The sequence below is a fragment of the Panthera uncia genome, chromosome E1 (assembly GCF_023721935.1).
Source record: "Panthera uncia isolate 11264 chromosome E1, Puncia_PCG_1.0, whole genome shotgun sequence".
NCBI classification, from domain to species: Eukaryota; Metazoa; Chordata; class Mammalia; order Carnivora; family Felidae; genus Panthera; species Panthera uncia.
In genome coordinates, this window is record NC_064814.1 from 45,231,189 (window position 1) to 45,252,162 (window position 20,974).

Below are 20,974 nucleotides of genomic sequence, written 5' to 3' on the forward strand. Positions count from 1 at the left end.
TATATGAGATGTACGTGCAGGTGTCTCTGTTGAGTCTATATGAACTGGCATGTGGATGTGCGGTACCTGTGCGCATGTGTGTGTGGGTGTGTAACGACACTTATGTGAGCATGCCTGTGCACTTGTGGGTCCTGTGCATCTACATGTGCACACGTGCGTGTGCCCCTGTGCTCATGGCAGTGCACGTGTACTCGTGTCCACAAGTGTGCGGGTGTCCTTACCTGTGTGGGGCTGATTTATCTGGTGTGTGCTGAGCCATGGTGGAGCAGGAAGGCAGAGGTCCCATCCTGGGCAGCTGCAGGGAGTGGGTGTGAGGAGCCATCTGAAGGGCTCCCCAGCCTTCCAGCGAGCTCTTTCCCTCACAGGTATGTCTGTGGGACTCCTCCGGCCTCCTTTGGGTTTTGAGAAGCCAGGGTTGTGTGGGACCGAGCTGCCAACTCGGGCTGTGGTGCAATCTGCCAGCCGAGCCCCTTCCGGAGCTGCGGGTTCCTCTGGGCATGGGGAAGCTGCCCTCTGCGACCTCCCCTGCCTCCTTGGTGCCTCCTGGAGGGCAGGACACACCTCCCAGCCCCTCGGCCTCGCCCACAGGAAGTGCTGGGGTTGGGGGCAGGCAGTGGGGGAGGTGCCACACCCAGTGTCCCGCCCTACGCCTGTGGCCCTGCTGACCCCACTGCACTGTCACCTTTTTGCCAACAGTCCTGAGGACATCGCTGGGTTCCGGGGCCCCACGGCCACAGCCATGTTTCGCAGGAAGCGCAGTGTCTCCTTTGGGGGCTTTGGATGGTGGGTGACAGATGGGACGGCGGTTGAAGGGATGGGAGCGAACCTAGCCGCGACGTCTTGCATCTGCTGGGGCTGCCTGTGTGAGCAGAGGGCTCAGGTTGTGCCTGAGATCCGGGTGGGTAGGAGGGTGCGTTGCAGCTGCCGTGGCCGGATGGAGGTGGCCGGGGTATCAGACATTAAGCTTTCCCTCACTCACCCTGGAGAAGGATCTAGGGAGTCCGGAGGGTTGGAGCTGGAGCCAGTGTGAACGAGGCTGCGTGGCTGTGGCTGAATGTTGTGTCTGTGCCTGTTCCCATGTGTGTGTGGCATGTCTGCAGCTCCCAGTCTGTACAACCAGGTATGAAGTGTGTGCCTGGCTGGGTGGGTGTGCTGTGTGTGTGACCACGTGTGCACTCTGCGCTTCTGAGCGGGTGTGTGTGCACGTCTGGGCTTCTCTCGCTTTGAGTGCCCTTGTCTGGGCAGGTGTGCCATACACTCCTCCCGTGTCCGCTTTGTACGTGATGTTGTGATGGGGTGTCTCCTGCACAGGGGACCTCTGGGCTCAGTCCTCTCCGTGGCAAAGGTGGAGAAGGCAGGGCACACCCATCTGCACAGGTCCCGCCCCCCGCCCGGCCAGCCAATCCCAGCTCTGTCCCAGCCGGAGCAGCTGGGTTCGCGCTTCTCCCCTGGACCTCTGGGCCACCTTTTGCCACTAAGCTTCTGTCTGGGACAAGAGAGAAGCTCTTTCCTCCCTAGGGGCCAGAAAACGGGGAGACCAAGGTCAAAAACTTGTCTATGGTTACCAGCTGCTGGCAGCTTCTCCTCAGCTGGGGAACGGGGTCAAGTGGTTTTCATTATCGGTTTCCTTTCAGCTTGTGGACCTGGGGCCTTGTCAAAGATTCCTGCTGCTGCAGGGAGGGTGGCCAGGGGTTCCCTGGTGTGGAGGCTGGCGGGCTAATTGGGGGGACACAGAGGCGAGGGACAGAGGGAGGGGGCACAGAGTCTGGGAGGAGGTGGGTTCTGCTCCTCTGGCTGTTTACGCTTCTGTGTGTGTGCAGCTTTTGACTTCCCTTTTCCTCCTCTTTGGAGGCTCTTTGCCATCCACCCTCTCGCAGGAGGGGTTGTGGGTGCTCCATGTTTGGCACTTGGGGACAGCGAGGATGAGATGATGCTAGAGGTGGCACAGTGTGGCCTAGTGCCTGCTCACAGGCCCTCCCTGATGGCGGGGCCAAGGGGTTCCTGTCCCGAGGGTGAGGTCTGGGTCCAAATCACCTAGTGTGCTTCCCAGTCAGGCTGGCTGGGATCGCTACAGGACAGGGCCCAGGCCATGAGAGGGGACCTCTGAGACCCACCCTCCTCTGGAAGGTGTGGAGCAGAACGAGGAACTGTGTGTGGCACGTTGTACGTGCTTAGTACACGCTTGTGGAACGACTAAGTGAAGTGTTTCTTGCCCACGACAGGCATTGGGTAGGGGCTCATTGAGTCTGACGGGGTGCAGGGCTTCCTGGTGGGCTTGGAGGGTTAGAGCAGCTGTCATCTGGAGATGGCTGCCAGCTGGGAGGCTTGGAGACTAAAGTGCAGATTCCTGGAGCCCTGGCCCACTCCACACCGTGAACAGAATCTCAGGGGCCGGTATTTTGGAAGCTCCTTTGGATGCCGGGGTGGATAGCCAGTGGTATCAGCGGCAGACAAGGTGAAGAGAGAGAATGGGGTGGGGAGGAGAGAGAAGGCGCCAGGGAGAACCTTGGGAGTTTGGCTTTCTGAAAGAGAAAACCTCGGTTCACAGCTATTGCCCTATCTCCTGTCTTGGCCCTGCAAAGGCCACAGGCCCTGCCCTCCCAGGGCCACACCCTAGCGTGGGAACCCTGTGGATAGATTGCCGGGTAGGTGTGGATGTGGGTGCTGGGCCAGGGGTTGCTGTGACCCACTGGGTGCTGTGCTGGTTGGGTTGAGAGGGCGCCACACCAGAAGTCTGGGTTCTAGTGCTGGCTCCACCTTGGCCCGTTGAGGAACTCAGACGGGACACTTCCCCTCTCTGGGTCTCAGTTTCCCCGTGTGTAAGTGGGGGATTTCCACCTTATGCACAGGATGTCGTAAGAACTAAAAAGGATTCCTTGAGAAAATATAAAATGTAAAGGCTTGTTGTTGGGGTCATAGTTAGGTAGCTCCGTAGCTCTGGGTTACAAATATTACAGCAGAATGGGAGGCTCTGCCTCCTGGATTCACCCTCCCCGCTGTGGTGGGCTGAATGGGAGAGGAGGCACGTCTGCATGCTAGAGGGTTTGGGGGCCCCATGAGACCCTTCAGGACCAGTTGTGGAGGCTCCATGAAAGGGGCCCAGGATGCAGTGGGGAAGAAGCTGGGAGGGACCTGGGCCAGGAGCTTTGGGGTGTGGCTTGTTTTGCTGCTGGAAACTGAGATCCGAAGGTGCTGGGAGTTTACTCAGAGTGAAAGGATCCCACCTCCCAGTTCAGGGGCTTGGTGCTGACTTACGACAGCTCCGTGTCCTCCCTGTGTGGCCCCTGACACTGCTCCCATCCCCGTGCTGCCCTGGGAGTCGTGTGCAAGGAAGCTTGTGGCAAAGCTGAACATACAGGATAGGGCGGCTGAAAGATCTTTCCAGGGTTTCGAGCATCCTGGATGTGGTAGTGATTTGGGTGGCACTGATGGTGATGGTGACACAGGGGATGGTGGTGACACTGAGGGTAATGGTGACCTTTATAGTGATGGTGACACTGATGGTGATGCTGACATGGGGGTGTGGCGACACCGATGGTGATGGTGACAGTGGTGGTGTTGATGACATGGGGGTGGTGGTGGTGACACCGGTGGTTGTGACCCCTAAAAAAGAGGAGATGCTGACAGTGGGAATCTCGCCCACCTTTCTGTCTGGAGAGAGGAAGGGGCCTCTTTTACCAGCCACGAGGGCTGGCATATGCACGGGGTAAAAATAGAAGCTTAGCAGCACTGCCTTGTCTTCCAGCAAGGGTGGGCGCAGCCTGGGGTGGAGGAGCTGGCTGACAGGACAGCCTGCTGTGCGTGTGATCTTCCCTGCTCTGAGCTCCGTGCCTGACAGTTCCCACTTGTCCGTGCACCCTGGAGCCTGCTCTTGGGTTCTGTCTCAGGAGTGGGGTCTGCCTCCTTGCATGGACTGGCAGCTCCCAGAACGGGAGGGTCCTTGTTGCTGGGGTGCTGGGGTGCTGGTATCTTTCCAAAGCAGAAGCCTGGGAAATGTCGATGTGTTGAAGGTCCAGCTGCGGTGACTGATGCAGCTGGCTTGCAAATGCCTCTTGTGGAGTGGGGGCAATGAAGGGAGATGCTATATACAAAGGGATCTCTGGGTTTGGAGTCGGAACCTGGATTCAGACTGGGCCAGTGATGTTACCCTCCCGAGCCTCTGTTTCCTCATTTCTAAAATGGGAAGAATAACAGTACCTGCCTTGTAGGGTTATATGTGGCTCCAGCCCTCCCAGAGCTCACAGTCCTCTCTTCCTGGGCTGGAGGAGAGCTTCCGGCTGGAGCGGCTGTCCCCTCCAGGGCCCTGCCGGTCTGGTGGTCTAGACTGGCTAAGGGACCTGCCCTTCGGATGCTAGTTGGCAGCCTTCAGCCTCGGCACTGACCAAAGCCCTTGCTTTTCTCTTGGCAGGATCGACAAGACCATGCTGGCGAGCCTGAAGGTCAAGTAAGTAGCCACTTCCTGTTATGTAGCGATCAGAGATGATGGCAGGCCAGAGCTCCTGTGGGCCCCTCGTTTCCCCTGAGTTGTGGGGAACCAGAGTGGGGCTGTAGCATTTGTCAGATTCTCCGTCTCAGTCTTACGGGCTTTGGACTGGAGAGGTTGGACAGGGCTCTTGATTCCTGGGGTGTCTGGAGAAAAGCATGCTGGGATGGAAGTAGCAGGTGCCAGGTTGATGGTAATGCATACAGTGGTGTCTTTTAGGCCATAACTTGGACGTGAGAAAGATAATTTTATTTCCTATCCCCTTGATTATTATGTGAAGTCCCCGATCCATCAGTCTTTCTGACATTCCTACCTACCTGGAAAATTGTGCCACATAGTTCTGGAGCCTCATGAAACAGCCCAGTGTGCATGTGGTCAGTTGGCCACTGAGTCATCTGTTACCAGACAAATGTCATCCTGATGAGCCCAGCCCTGTGGCTCTCTGAGGCTTCAACACCAGATTTGGGGGCTGGGAGTTGTCTGCCGCGGTTTGCCATATGTCTGCCCGTCTGTCTGGGAAGCCCTGCGCAGACACACCTCTCTCCCAGAACCTCCACCTGCTCCTCCCTCACCGTCTTTGCTCCTTTTCCATGTGTATTTCTCCCCAGCCATTGTGTTTGCATCCTGATTCCCCTCCCCGCTTCAGACTTTGAAAAAGTCATTCCATCTTCATCCCTCCCTGGGCAATGAGTACTGACCAACCACCTGCTCCAATTGAGTGAATTGAAAAGGAGGGAAATTCTAGGAGGAAAAAATAGCATTGGTCACTAGCCCAAAATATTATCCTGCCATATGTGAGTTCGCTGGTGCATGAGAAATTCCTCCAATGAGTGTCCTCCTTCAGAGGCAGCTCCTCCCGCCTGTGACACCCCATCTCAGCTGAAAGGTTTTCCAGGCCGGCCTCCCTCTGCCATGCCATCTAGTTGCTAGCACTGGCTGCGTATGCCCTGGGTACAGGTCCCGGGGCAAAGCACAGCCGGTCTTGAGAGTCGGCAGATAGGGGTGAGAATAAGAGGCTTCCCACTTTGGTCTGTTTTGCTCAGAACGGTGAGGGTAAGCAGTTAGCAGGGCCGGGATGAGTGGCAGACAGTCCCTGCCTTCTGAGAGCTTTCTGCCGTGGGAGTAGTCTTGGAAGACTGCCAGGAGGAGGCAGCTTCTCTAGCGGCTCTTAAAGATGGGGCGGGACAATAGGCGCACCTGGGCCTATGCCGGTTGGCGTGGGGTGTGCATCAGTGTGGCTCAGTGTTCAGGGCAAATCGTCACTCATGGGCAAGACATTTAACTTCTCCAGACTTCAGTTTTTGCATCCTTTGTCTGAAGTCTAATGTTCCAGGAGCTTCTTATCTGCGTATTGAATGAGAATTAGGCACGAAACAGGGTTACTAAGCGGGGGTGGAGTGGTGGGGATGTTTCTTTTGGTGTTGTTTTGGGATGTTTAGTTCAGTTTCACAGGCATTTATTGAGAGGCTGTTTAATGGGCAAAGACGATGTGTGTCACCTGGAAGGGAACTCGTTTCAAGGTGGAGTGAAGGGCGGGGGGCACTGGCCAGCATTGGGATTGGGTATCTGGGGGACAGTTTGAGGACTTTGGTCCTGGGGAGGTAGTGCTGAGATGGCTGTTTGGGATGGTGTGTAGCACTGTGTTCTTACTGGTACTTGGTTAATATTCTTCTGATTGCAAGAAAGAAAACCTCAGTGTAATATGGTTAAGCGAAAGAGAATACAGAAAAGATCCCAGGGTGTCTCAGGGAACCTAGGGGAGAAAGTGGAGGTAGAGTTCAGGAGGGGTTGAGCTGGAACTGGAGAGCCTCCCCAACAAGCTTCCTGCTGGCTTCCTTGCAGTAACTGCTAAACTGATCCTAAAATTCATACAGAAATTTAAGGGTTGTCTTTTCTTTCTTTTTTTAAAGATTATTTACTTATTTTGAGAGAGAGAAAAAGTCGGGGGGAAAGCGTACGAGCGGGGGAGGCGCAGAGAGAGAGAGAGGGAGGGAGAGAGAATCCCAAGCAGGCTCCGTGCTGTCAGCGCAGAGCCTGACGCGGGGCTTGATCCCAAGAAATGTGAGACCTTGACCTGAACTGAGATCAAGAGTCAGACGCTGAACTGGCTGAGCCACCCAGGCACCCCTAAACTTATGGGTAGTCTTGAAAAAGAAGAACAAATTTCGAGGACTATACTCCCTGATTTTGAAATTTTCTACAAGGCTACAGTAATCAAGACCATTTGGTACTGGTGTAAGGATAGCCATATAGGTCAATGAAACAGAATTCAGAGTCCAGAAATAAATCCCTCACTTTTTTTTTTAAACCCCTCACTTTTGTGGTCAGTTGATTTTTCTTTTTTTTTTTTTTAATTTTTTTTTAATGTTTATTTATTTTTGAGACAGAGAGAGACAGAGCATGAACAGGGGAGGGGCAGACAGAGAGGGAGACACAGAATCTGAAACAGGCTCCAGGCTCTGAGCTGTCAGCACAGAGCCCGACGCGGGGCTTGAACTCACGGACCGTGAGATCATGACCTGAGCCGAAGTCGGACGCTTAACCGATCAAGCCACCCAGGCGCCCCTTAGTTGATTTTTCAACAAGTGTGCCAAGACAATTCAATGGAGAAAAATAGTCTTTCAACAAATGGTGCTGGTACAGCTATATCTACATCCAAAAGAATGAAATGGAACCCCTCTCTCACACCATATGTAAAAATTAACTTCAAATGGATCAAAGACCTAAATGTAATAGCTAAACCTATAAAACTCTTAGAAGAAAACATAGGAGTAAATCTTTGTGACTTCGAATAAGGCAGTGGTTTCTTAGATATGACACCAAAAGCATAAGCAACAACAACAAATTGATAAATTGAACTTCATCCAAATCAAAAACTTTTGTGTTACAAAGGACACCATCAAGAAAGTGAAATGTCAATCCACAGAGTGGGAGAAAATATTTGCAAATCATATCTGATAAGGGACTTTTATCTAAAATACATAAAGAGCTCTCAACAATACAAAGACAACACAATTAAAAAATGTGCAAAGGATCTGAATAGACATTTCTCCAAAGAAGATACATAAATGGACAATAAGCACGTGAAAAGATGTTCAGCATCATTAGCCATCAGGGAAATATACATGACAGCCACAGTGAGATACTACCTCACACCCATTAGAATGACTATAATCAGAAAGAAGATAATGGCAAGTATTGGTGTGGATGGGGAGAAACTGGAACCCTTGTTCACCGCTGGCTGCTGGGAATGTAAAATGGTGCAGCTGCTTTGGAAAACAATCTGGCAGTTTCTCAAAAGGTTAAACACAGAGTTACCATATGACCAGCAATTCCTCTCTTTTTTTTCTTTCTTTCTTTTTTTAATGTTTATTTTTGAGACAGAGAGAGACAGAGCATGAATGAGGGAGGGTCAGAGAGAGAGGGAGACACAGAATCTGAAGCAGGCTCCAGGCTCTGAGCTGTCAGCACAGAGCCCGACGTGGGGCTCGAACTCACGGACTGTGAGATCATGACCTGAGCCGAAGTCGGACGCTTAACCGACTGAGCCACCCAGGCGCCCCAGCAATTCCTCTTTTAAGTACATACCCAAGAGAAATGAAAATATATGTTGTTCGTGTAGAAACTTGTAACACGAATGTTCATAGCGGCATGATTAATAATAGCCCAAAGTGGAGACAACCCAAATGTTTATCAGATGGATGGGTAAACAAAACGTGACACGTCAATACAATGGCATACCATTTGGCCATCAAAAGAAACCAAGTACTGACACATGTTACAACATAGATGAACTTTGGAAACATTATGCTAAGTGAAAGTCACAACCACATATTGTGTGATTCCATTTATATGAGAAGTCTAGAGTAAGCAAATCCATAGAGACAGAAAATAGATTCGTGGTTTCCTAGGGCTGGGGAGGTTGTTAGGGGGAGTGAGTGCTAAAGGATGCAGGTGTCTTTGTGGGGTGATGTAAATGTCCGAGGACCAGGTAGTGGTGATGGTGGCACAACCTTGCGAATATACTAAAGCCATTGAATCGTGTACTTTAAAATGATGAATTGTATGATGTGTAAATTACATCTCAATAAAACTGTTGAAAAAGAGAGAGAATCTTACTGGCCCAGCTTGGGTCAGTTGTGTACCCCTGGTCCAATCAGTTTAGCTGGAGACATGAAGTTTTATGATAAAATATGGCTGCTGTGGTCACCTCTCTATGTGGGAGGGGTTAGTTCCCACGAAGAAAGGTGGCTTGTAGGCTGGACAGACACCATACGAGCTTTAAGCTAGCCACCCCCGCTACCCTGGGGACTAAAAGGGAGTTCAGTACTTGTTTTTTCATTTGTCTTCCTCCCCTCCATTGATAGTCCCTAATGTGGAGATCTGCCTAGATGCCCAGGATATGGCTCTGCTCGCTGATATGTCCATTAGATTAACATTTTTAAAGTTTATTGATTTATTTTGGTAGCGAGAGCAAGCAGGGTAGGGGCATTGAGAGAGGGAGAGAGAGAGAATCCCAAGTAGAATTTGCACTGTCAGCACAGAGCCTGATGTGGGGCTTGAACTCAAAAGTGAGACCATAACCTGACCCGAAATCAAGAGTCAGACGCTTAACTGACTGAGCCACCCGGGCGCCCCGTTGGTATGTCCCTTAGGAAGCTAACTACATGGGCTACAGCTCTCCTAGGCACCAGGGTGCCACCCTCCTTCTGCCTCCACTGGGCGAGACCTCTTTCTCTCTACCAGTGTAGCCCGTTGACTTTGCTGAGCAGCAGACACCCCTGCGCTGTGGCCTGTGCTCCCAGTTGCTTTAGCTCTTTCTCTGGGGACCTAGTGCTCTCGACACAAAGACAGTCAGCCGCGTATCTCCTGGAGGTGTCCCTGAGCCACCCAGCTCTGAAGGTGGGGGTTCTGGCCTCGCCACTGCTGAGCACTTACGGTGCGCTAAGTTGAAATGGCACAGTTTCCCTGAGGTTTCACAACCGCCTCCTGAAGCAGCTGCCGTCGCTCTCGGCGTGGTACAGCTGAGAAGATGGAGGCAGGACACTCGGTTCAGGTCATCGGTGAAGAAATCATGGGGCTGGGGTTTGAATCCCGGTCTGTACTTCGTGGCTGGTTTCGTCCAGGCTGGAGCTGAGTAGTTCTCAGCACCTCCCTTGGCCACTCTGCTTTCTCACTCTTTTTAGCCCCGCTCTGCTCGGGGGCCGTGCACCTAATCTGGGTGGCACAGAATATGCACCTCTGCCTTCACACCACATGCCCTTGCTGCAGGCCCAGGTCGAGTGGCATCTCTGGTGCCTGAATGATGAGGACCCTCACCGGCAAGGTGCAGGGGGCACGGAGCCACACGGGAACAGCGGAGAGGGAGGTGGTGGCCGTGCACACGGGAGGAGTTGGGAGGGCCAGGTTATAGCCCCAGGCTAACAGATGGGCAAATGGTTAACTTCTCCAAGACTCAGCTTCCCCATCTGTAAGACGGGATGGTTGGACTACTGTCTAACCTGCTCTCTTGTAGCTTTGACATTCTAGGAGTTTACCTTCATGACCTTTGTCCTTTTGTATTTCTCTGAGGACCTCGATGATGGGAGGTACTCGCTGTTGAAAAAGTGAATGCATACATGCATGAACGGATGTCTTTGAAAACAGGGGCTCTGCACACTTTGTCTCTGGCACCCTAGAATCTAACATCGTGTTTGGCACATAGCAGGTTCTCAATCTAGATTTGGTGAATGATTCAGTTATGGGTCATCATGGTTAGCCTATCATGTGCAGGTGGAGGGAAGGAGAGAAAGAGGCAGAATCAGCAGATGGGGCCGAGGCCAGCTTAGGATAAGGTTATAAGAATCCTTCAGTACCACCAGGATGTTCTAGAACCTTCTGGGGGCTGACCCTTCGTCAACTGCAGTAGTTGAGCCATAGACTAGATTCCCCCAGAGGAGAGCCCAGGCTAGCAAATCTAGGATTTGCTCATGGAGGTCCTTGAAGCAGCATCCGGAAGGTGAGGGCCTGAGCTGGGAGCCTCAGATAACCTTCCTCCATTCCTTTTTGCTGCCCCTGCCCCCCCTCACAGACCCCTGTTTCTTTGCTAAAGAAAGAGATGGGCACGCACACATGTGTGGGTACGTGTGTGTGTGTGTGTTTCTGCTGCACAGGCTGGTAAGCCATGCTCCAGCCATCTGAGATGACTGTCATACACAGCAACTGGCCATAATGGGACTGGGTGAGCATAGGGATGATTCAGTGCAGCCTGTCTCCACTGCTGGGGGCACAGTAGCAAGCACACTCCTGATGGTGGGGAAATCTAGAACCCATTGCCTTGTAGGAAACAGAGTCCAACTTTCTTTTTTTATACAATTTTTTATGTTTATTTATTTTTGAGAGGGGGGGTTGGGGGGGGAGAGGGAGCAGGGAAGGGGCAGAGAGAGAGGGAGACACAGGATCCAAAGCAGGCTCCAGGCTCTGAGCTGTCAGCACAGAGCCCAACGGGGGGCTCGACCCCACAAACTGTGAAATCATGACTGATGCTTAACTGACTGAACCACCCAGGTGCCCCCCAAATCCTCCTTTCTAACTGATGGTCCCAGTTCTTGGTCACTAGAAATGGCTTCTCTGAATAGAGAGAAAGCATGTGATGAAACCTGGAGGTGACTGTGTCCTCTTGTTTCTTCCTCAAGAGAGGGAGGGAGAGGGCCTGGAGGAGCATCTTCCCAGCAGCCCGGCCAAGAGAAGCATTTCAGCTGTCCTGTGGTTTGGCCAGAAGATACCACACGGCCATCCCTACTCTAGGTTCAGATTTCACCAGCTAAGAATTCAACATTTTATTAGAAGCAGGGTGACCACACAGGCAGGAGCAGACGCAGCGTATCTTCTCTTGTCCCCTAGGATCCTTGATGGCAGCTGCTGGAGCCATGGCTCATGCAGGATGGGGGCTGTAAACTCAGGGCTTCGATCTCCATTCAGTGAGAATTACACACAAAATCTAGATGGTTACCTTTACAGACATCTGCTTCTCCTGGTTCTTGTGGTGGTGTTGGCAAGGCCACATGCTCATGTTGGGGAGGAGCAGAGTCAGGGCCCAGGTGTCAGTGCATCAAGTCTCTGCCTCCAGCTTTCCAGCCTTCCTTCCAGAAAGCCTGTGGCTCCACAGTCCACCCTTGATTCCAATTTCGTGGCGTTTTTCATGCATTGGCCGAAGGCCATGATCACCAGTTAATTTCCCCATTTTCCACCAGGACTTTGCTTACAGTGGATTACAAGAATCCTTCAGGTACCACTAAGATGTTCTAGAACCTTCTGGGGCTGCCCCCTTAGTCACTTCATCTTACACACTCAGGGAATGTGCTGAGAGTATGCTGGGTTGTTAAGGGCAGGGGAGCTTGCTGTTCTGGGGGTTAGAATGCTGCATCAATTCAGCTCATAGTTACTGGGCACCTCCATTCCAAGCCCGGTGCCAGGCCCTGGGGTTGGTGGGAAAACAGAGATGAAAAAGACATGGCCTCTGCTCGTGAAAGCTTACAGCCCTGGAGGCAGGCAGATGTATAGTCAGACAACTGCAGGGGAGTGTGAGGAGGGCTGGCAGAGATGTCCTCTGAGAAGATGGAAGGGGTTTCCTGCAGACTTGGTGATGCCTGAGCTGTATCCGAGGGTGAGTAAGGTCAGTCCACAGAAGAGAGAGGCAGCAACAGTGCACAGACAGTGAGGTGAGAAACGCAGCGGGTGGGAGGGCTCTGGGGGCGGTTACTACCACCAGATGGAATACTGGGGTGGGAGTATGGGGGCAGGCTGGGCAGCCTCTGGCAGTATGGGACAGCTGTGTGGAGAGCTGAGCTGGCTTCTCTGGGTAACCGGAGGCACTGCAGGGTTTTAAGGGGAGTAGGACCCAGATTTGAGTCAGAGGGTCCTCTGGCTGTCCTCTGCTGACTCACTGGAGAGGTTGGAGGCTGGGGCGGGGGCAGTGGGGTTGGGGAGAGTGGACAGATTGGAGAGTTATCAAAGAGGTGGTCTTCCCAGCCTGGATTGGTTTTGATGTGGGAGGTGAGAGCAAGGGAGGGGCCAAGGTGAAGACTTTCAAATTTCTGGGTGAGCCCTTGGGTGGATGTTGGTCCCATTTATGGAGATGGGGGAGTAAGGCTCTGAATACATGATCCCTGCTCTCCTCTCCCCCCTCTCCCCTCTCCACGTGGCCGGTTTAGATCCTGACCCTCATACCTACCCTCCCCCCTGACCATAGAGGGGACAGAGGAGAGGAGCAACATGTGAAGGGTTGCAAGAGATGGTCTGTGGCCAGGAAACAGGCCAGGAAGTGCCCTCTCCCTGACCTTGCAGGCAGGCCTGGCAGTGACCTGGGCCGTGACCCCCAACCCTGCTCAGCTCCTAGGGTGCCTTTGGCAGGCGAGCTCCAGGTCAGCACCGGCTGGCGCCACTGCCCTTGTAATCAGCAGCTGGCTGGACCACGCATGCAGGGCACCCACTTCCAGACACCCTGTGGGCCCTGAGCCTGAGCACAGTGTAGGCGTGTGTGGGTGTGTGTAGGAGTGTGTGTGTGCTTGCCTGTGCAGGTGGACATGAGCTTTGAGGGCCCATGTGGGTGACTGTGTGGTGCCTTTTTTGGCTTTAGCGAGTTCCTATGGTAACCACGAACATGTCTCTTTTGGGATCTGGAGTCTCAGGGCGTGAGTGGCTACAGGGAGAAGCAAGGCGGGCGGGTGTTCAGCTGGCAATTGGGCTGTGGCCTGATTTCATTGCCAGACACTGAGGATGCACCTGGAGGTGCCATTTGCCAGGCAGCAAGGTCTGCAAACTCCAGGGATTTGTGTGTTCCTGGCCCTCATCCCGGCTGGTCCCCGCCATGCCTAGGAAGCCCTGGTGAGTCCCTGTTCTGGATTCTTGGTGGACAAGCAGCTTCCTGGGTCTTGACCAGGTCCGGTGGGTGTCTCCTGATGGGCAAGCAGGGAGCTAGCTGGAAGCTCTGGCCAGTGGGCACTGGGCATCGGGCCCTTCTGAGATGGGTATGAGACTATGGGCAGGAGGGGTTCTGCTCATTCCTGGGGCCCTGTGGGGGTGTTTGCCAAGTGGCTGGGGAGCTGAGTGGTCCTTATTGATCCCATGGGACAGGGCTAAGTGTGTTACTCTGGGGGACCAGGGCAGGGAAACGGGAGAGTGGAATGCAGATGGGCAGCCTGGGGCCCACCATCCTGGGCCCAGCTCTTCTTGGGGGAGCCTCCTCACCCCATTCAGCTCCCTGAAAGGGTCCTTCAGTCCTCAGGTCCCTGGCCATGTACTTGAGCTTCTTCACAGGTCTCCCCAGACTTAGAGGCCTGCTGGCCTGACTCGATGAGAAGACTCAGAATCCCATGGGGAGGAGGCCATAGGGCTTTGCTTGGCTCACCAGGGGCTGGATTTGGCCAGGGCTGGGGAAGAATTGCTCTTATGGGCTTTGAAGAGAGGCTCTGACTCCCCACATTGTCCTTCCCACGTGCTTCCTGTCCATACACTGTGGACCCTGGGGTGTGTCAGGACCCCCGCTGCCCTCAGAGAGGCTCCTGCTGGACAGGGTGCCTGGGAATGTCGGGGGTGCTTGCTTCTATTTCCTTCCTTCTGCTGTCCCCTGTGGGGCTGGGAGCAGGGAGTGGGGATGGGAGTGTGGGGAGAGGATGTAGAGGGCCCTCTCCCAGGAGCTAGCTGTTCCCTCTCCCTCTGAGGGGGCCCTGGTGAGGCTCTGCTGGGATGGGGGCTGTGCAGCAGGGGTTGCTAGGTCTGGCTGTGTGGTTGTGGGGTTGCTGAAGGGCAAGGGGAGCAAGGAAGTGGACGTTCTGTGCTTTTTCCAGACCATCTAGGCCCTTCTTTTCTGGAAGGCAGAGTCCAGAGCCTGATCCCCAACAGCTTGCCCTGGGAGCATTGGGAGGGGTGGGAGCCTTTAAGGGAGATCTCCAGATCTCTGGAGCCCTTGAATCTCAGAACTTGAAATAAAAAAGTCAAATGAGCCACTACATAAATTCATTGTGCTCCTGAAACTAGTCACTGAACCTGAGCTTGGTTACCTCCAGCAACAGGGAGCTCATACTTTGTAAGGATGCCTATTCTATTACAATACAGTTCTGATTGTTCAAAGATGACCATTCTTTTCATCTGGAATCTCTGTAGCTTCCATTGCTTGGTTTCTCATCCCTCCCCGTTCCCAGTGTTCTTTCCCCCCCGCACCCCAGCTGGTCATTCCTGGCCCCTTCAGCTCTAGTTGGGATTTCTCACTGCCTGGGGTAATCTGTGTTGTAAAGAATCAGGTTTTCTAGGCTTCATCTCAAAGCCTGGTCAGAAGGGTTGACCTGGGCAGCCTGCAGGAGCCCAGTGGACATGAGGGTGGGCAACTAGAGGTCATGGGCATCAGCCTCCTTGTTTACAGATCAGTATGTGAGGTCCCAAGTGGGGATGTTCCTAGCTTGAGGTGGGGGGTGCGGGACCAGGACAGAGCTGTCTGGCTCTGTGCAGCACCTGGCTCCTTTCCTCCTCCCCCTAGCAGCCCCTCCATCATCACCACTTTCTGGCTTAGCACGTTGTCTTGTCTCTTCTTTCTGAAGATAGGCCTGATGGCTGCAGGGATCTGGCAGGGCCGAAGACAACCACAGGAAGGGGTCTGGGGGCACATATCAGCCTCTGTGGGGATGCTTGCCTGTCTCACCAGATCTTCCACTGTCCAAGAGAAGCTGGAAATCTGGAATTTTAGGAAAAGTCTTGAGAGCTAACTCAAGCCATGTGTGGCCTGCCCTGTAGGCCAGGTTCAGCGCAGAGGGTCACCAGTGGGCCACTTGTGATCTGGGGCTGTCATCCCTCTCGGGTTCCAGCTCCCTGTCTCCCCATGGCTGACTCCCTAGTCCCTGTCCCAGGTCACCCCCTCCCAGGTGCTCTCATCTCTGCCTTCAGCAGCTGACTGATCACTTCCTGCTCTGTCCCCAGACCACACTCACTCTCAATTAACCTTTTCTGTCTTCCAATCCAGTTCTTTCTCTGTCACCGGGTTGTGAAGTCCCTGAGTCACGAGGCCCTCTCCCGCCCTCCTCCTGGTTCAGGCCCATTATCTCCTGTCCAGACAGTTGACAAAGGCTCTCTAATTAACCTCCTCCTCAGGCCTCTGCCAGCTCTGACTAATCCATCATGCCAAAGTCGTCTCTAGCTCTGCCCTCTGTGTGCCCGTGGCAGGCTTTGTTAGTGCTGACTGTACATAGCCTAGTTCCTGGGAGCCTGGTGTGGGACCATCCCCGCCCCAAGCTGGTGGGGGGCTGGGCGGTTTTTGGTTGTGTTGACTTTCCAATGTCCTCTCTTTCTGGCATTAGCATCCACTAACGGTCTCTGGTCCATAGCAGATAATTTGATCCTCCTCTCCCTCAAGGCAGTGGTTCCCAGATGTTTTGCACTTTGCTATCACCTGGGAGGCTTTAAAAGATTCTCATGCCCAGGTCACACCCAGTTCCAGAGTTGGAAATCGGAATGTCTGGGGTGGGTCCCATCATCAGTATTTTTTTTTTTTTTTTGAAGATTTCCAGGTGATTCTTTTTCTTTTCATTCTTTTTTTTAGTGTTTATTTATTTTTGAGAGAGAGAAAGAGAGAGACAGTGTGAGCAGGGGAGGGGCAGAGAGAGAGGGAGACACAGAATCTGAAGCAGGCTCTGGGCTCTGAGCTGTCAGCACCGAGCCCGATGCGGGGCTGGAACTCACGAACTGTGAGATCATGACCTGAGCCAAAGTCGGACGCTCAACCGACTGAGCCACCTAGGTGCCCTGATTTCCAGGTAATTCTAATGTGCAATAGTTTCTGGGAACCCCAGTCCCAAGGGATGAGCAGTGTGCTGATTGTCAATGGTTCAGGTCAGGTTGGATGTTAAAATGGGCTCCAGGTGGGTGGGTCACTCTAGGTTAAGGTTTCTGTTGACATTTGGGGCTGGATAAATCTTTGTTTCGGGGGCTGTCCTGTGCATTGTAGATGTTGAGCAGCGTCTCTGGCCTTTGCTTATGAGACACTAGCAACCTGCCCCCTAGGAGTGACAGTCAAAAATGTGTCCGGGCATTGCTGAGTTTTCAGAGGGGAGGGAGTAGAAGCTTCCCCGCCCCAAAGAGGACCACTGCTCCAGGCCAAGCTGGGCTCACTTCACAGCATTGCAAGGTGTGCACGGAGGAAAAGGCTGCCAACCAGTGAACCCCGTCTTAGTGGTTATTCCTTGTGCTTCAGAGTCAGGCAGCCTATGTTTTAAATCCGGACTCCACCATCTGGATGAACTTGGGCAAGTTATTTAACTTCTCTGTGTCTCAGCACATTTCTAGGGTTTGGTGGGTTTCCCCCCCTTTTTCTTACAACCGTGCCTCCTCTTGATCTTCAACTCCAAGCCAGATGGTGTGACTTGCTGTTTTCTGGCACTTTTTTGCCTTGATGCCTTTACTTCCTTGCTTATGTTGTTCCCTTAGCAGGAAATGCCTTTACTTCTTCCTGCTCTGCGGTGGTCCAGTGGTTTCTGCCCGCGTCCCTCTCCCCTTGAAATCTGAGGCTGTGGGAGCCTCTGGGGTGCCCAGCCCAGCTCCGTCACAGTTTGTTGTTTAGGTGAGGTGGTTGACCCCTCCCTGCCTCGGGCTGGGCCGTGAACCAGCAGGGTACCACAGTGTCATCTTCCGTCCCACGCCCTCCTCATTCTTCGAGGGTGGAGTGGGCGGAAATCCGTGCCTGGCAGGCCGCAAAGCCACATTACTGACTTCTGGAGCCCTGCCCTGAGGGGTGTGTGTGTGTGTGTGTGTGTGTGTGCGCGCGCGCGCGCGCGCGCGCGCGCGTGCAACAGCAGCCATTGCCACTTTTCTGGTTGCCTTGCTGCCGGTAGACACATCTGGAATTGAGGATCTCTGGGCTACAGGCTTTTCCAGGTGCATTTCTGGGCCCAGAAAGAGGACTTGAAGGGACCTCACCCTGCCATGCCCTGTCCAGACCCTCCTGCCAGCTCAGCATAGGCTGGATCAGGGGTGCCCACCCCTGGCTGCTGTGCAGACTCACCCTGGGGAATCTGCTTCCTTAGGCCTGAGTGGGGCCTGGGAGACCTGGGCCTCATCAGGGCCAGAGGTGCTCCTTCTGGTGCAGCTGTGTTTGTGGCTCTTTGGGAACCAGTGACATTGAAAGCTCTTCTCCCTGTCATCTAGATTCAGTGGTTAGGTTCTTGTGCTCTGGGTGACCTTGGGCAAGCCATACAACCTCTCTGTGCCTCATTTATCTGGGGATCACAAATGTGGGTCCTATTGTGCGGTTCCAAGGAGATGATCCAGGCACCCTGGAGCACCCTGCTCGGTACATAGCGGTTGGTACATGTTACCTGCCACAGTATTTCCGATATTAGTAATAATAGTCCTGGGCTGTGTGGACACAGGTGCCCGTGTGATATGCCCGCGTGCGTGCAGGCATACCCACAGGGGCAAACTGGACCCGTGTGCACCCAGACCCAGGCCTGCTGCTGACAGGTATGGGCAAGTGGTATCACTGTAGGCACATGGATGGACACACCTTCAGTAGGAAACCCACCAGGAGCGCAGATGTGTGTGTGTGTGTGTGTGTGTGTGTGTGTGTGTGTGTGTGTGTACGAGGCCCGGATGGTCGGGCTTTTGTTTTATTCATACTCTGACATTATTCCTGGAGTCAGTAGCACCTGGGCTGAGCTCTGGGAGCCCAAGGGGCCCTGTTTCCGTAGCAACCATGATGCAGTAAAAGTAGGAGGGGGAGGGAAGAGATGGAAGGCCCTGAGCCAGCTGGGAGGGGTGTCCTGCCTGCAAGGGCCTTGCCTTCCACACCCTCTGCCGTCCGGAGGTTCTGGTTTTGTTGGTTTGATTTTTTTTAAGTTTATTTCTTCATTCTGAGAGAGAGAGAGAGAACGCGTGCGCATGCACCAGGGAGGGGCAGAGAGAGAGAGACAGAGAGAGTCCCAAGCAGGTTCCATGCTTTCAGTGCAGAGCCTGATGCAGGGCTTGATCTCATGAACCGTGAGATCATGACCTGAGCCGAAATCAAGAGTCGGATGCTTAACTGACTGAGACAATTCAGGCGCCCCGTGCTTGTTTGATTTTTTACAATAATGACATGGCCACCTCAGAGTACTGATGACCCGAACCTGACAGCTGTTAACGTTTTGTTGCATTTTCACCAAGCCTTATTAGATGTTGTGGTAAAATAGGGGTGCCTGCAAGGCTCAGTCTGTTGAGTGGCTGACTCTTGATTTCGGCTCAGGTCATGATCTGGTGGTTCGTGGGATTGAGCCCCGCCTCGGGCTCTGTGCTGACAGTGTGGAGCCTGCTTGGGATTCTCTTCTCTCTCCTCTCTCTCTCTCTCTCTTCCCCTCCTCCCACTTGTGTTCTCTCTCTCAAAATAAATAAATAAACCTTTAAAAAACTGTGGTAAAATATACATAATATGAGATTTATTATTGTAACCATTTTTAAGGATAGCACTACATGGCATTGAGTATATTTATAATGTACAACCCCCACCATTCACCATTTCTAGAACTTTTTCATTATCCCAAACTGAAACTCTGCACCCATTGAACACTAACTCCCCACTCCTCCCGCCCTCCCTCCAGCCCATGGCAACCACAGCAATCTACTTTCTGACTTTATGAATGTGGTCACTTCTAAGTGGCCCCAGGTGAGTGTATCTGTACAGCGTTGGCCCTTTTGTGTATGGCTTCTTTCGCTAGTGAAACGTCTTCAAGATTCATCCATGTTGTAGCGTGTCAGAATTTCCTTCCTCTTTAAGACTGAAGACTATTGTATGTATATTTTGTTTAGCCGCATTTTGTTTATCCATTCATCTATGGATGAACACGTGGACCTTTTGGCTGATACGCTGCCATGAACAGGAGTCTCCAAATACCTGTTTGAGTCCCTGCTTTCAGTTCTTTCGGGTATATACCCGGAAGCTGAATTGATGGATCATATGGTAATTCTATTTTAAACTTTTTGAGCTTTTTTTTCTTTTTAAAGAAAAGAAATGACATCATAAAGTCAAATTCCTGTAATCATTCCTTCTTGGCCCCATTGCCCTGTCCCCCCCCATCCATAGAGGCGAGTACTACCAGGAACGTGGTGTGTTTTTTCTCAGTCAGTGTTTTTAGCACCGTCACATCCATGGATAGGCATCTAGAGACATTATATACTTTTTCCTGTGTATTAAGAATCCACATGCATGATGTCCTTTCAAGCTTACGTGAATGTATCCTGGCCATGTTCTGGCCTCGGGCTGCTGGGGTACAGGTCTTGGCTCTGCCACTCACCAGCTTGTGAGACTCCAGGCAGGTGACTTAATTTCTCTGTGCCTCGTTTAGTCGTCTGTAAAATGGGAATAATAGTAAAACCGAAAACCTCGTAGATTATTTGGCGGATTCCGTAAGCTCATGTACGCCAAGTGCTTAGAACGGCGTTTGATGTTACCACTACAGTTCTGCATTTATGCCTCACTGCCATGTGGCATTTTTTGGGTACAAACATGTCACATCTTTTGTTTCCCCCTTTTGTGTCCTGTTGGTGGGCTCTTGGGTCATTTCCATTTTCTTATATTGCAGACAGTACTGTAATGACTGTCCCCTCGTGTGACCCTCTGTGCATTTGGGTGAGGCTGGGTGTGTGTGTGGGGGGGTTACCAGGAGGCAGGGCTGTTGGGTTGCAGCTCTTCCAGAGGTAGACATACTGCCCTCAAGAGAGGTTTTATGTTCATTTCTTCTGCCCGTTAATCGGATTATTTGTTTTTTGGGTGTTGGGTTGTATAAATTATTTTTGTATATTTTTAATTTTATTTTTATTTTTTATTTTAAGTAGGCTGCATGCCCAGTGTGGGGCTTGAACTCATGACTCCGAGATTAAGAGTCGTGTACTCTACCGACTGAGCCAGCTAGTCACCCCTATCTATAAGTTCTTTCTATATTCTTGATTCTGACCCTTTATTGGAAATATCATTTGCAAATATCTTCTCCCATTCAGTAGGTTGCCTTTTAGTTTTGTTGATTGTTTCCTTCACTGTGCAGAAGCCTTTTATTTTGATATAACACTGTAGGTTAACTATACTAGAATTTAAAGTAAAAAGAAAGACAGGTTTTATGATTTTACTTATGTGTGGAATCTACAAAACAAGGCAAACAAACAAAAAGCAGAAACAGACCATAAATACAGAGAACAAAGTGTCAGAGGGGTGGAGAGTGGGAGGTATGGGCTTGCAGTTACGGAATGAGTAAATCAGGGATAAAAGGTACAGCATAAGGAATATAGTCAGTAGTGTTGTGTGGTTTCAGATGGCAGCTGCACTTGTGAGCATATAGCATAATGTATACACTCGATCAATCACTATTGTACAGCTGAAGGTAATGTAACATTGTATTCAGTTATACTGCAATACCTTCCCTCCCCTCTCCTCCCCTCCCCTCCCCTCCCCTTCCTTCCCTTCCCTTCCCTTCCCTTCCCTTCCCTTCCCTTCCCTTCCCT

The 20,974-nt window shown here is 52.2% G+C and overlaps 1 protein-coding gene across 4 annotated transcripts in view; it reads left to right on the plus strand.

Moving 5' to 3' along the window:
* Window positions 1–699: 699 nt before the first annotated feature.
* Window positions 700–20,974, plus strand: part of RAP1GAP2 (RAP1 GTPase activating protein 2) — a 190,580-nt gene continuing 170,305 nt past the window's right edge. For 3 of the 4 annotated variants that reach the window (XR_007459191.1, XM_049636792.1, XM_049636793.1), the window contains exons 1-2: window positions 1,094–1,542; window positions 4,409–4,444. Coding sequence is in view for 3 of the 4 variants with exons in the window: in XM_049636792.1 (XP_049492749.1) it covers window positions 1,292–1,542; window positions 4,409–4,444 (287 nt within the window). In the remaining variant the exon portion in view is untranslated. Of the gene's footprint in view, window positions 784–1,093; window positions 1,543–4,408; window positions 4,445–20,974 lie in introns of those variants that run through there. The other variant, XM_049636796.1, reaches the window with a different exon arrangement.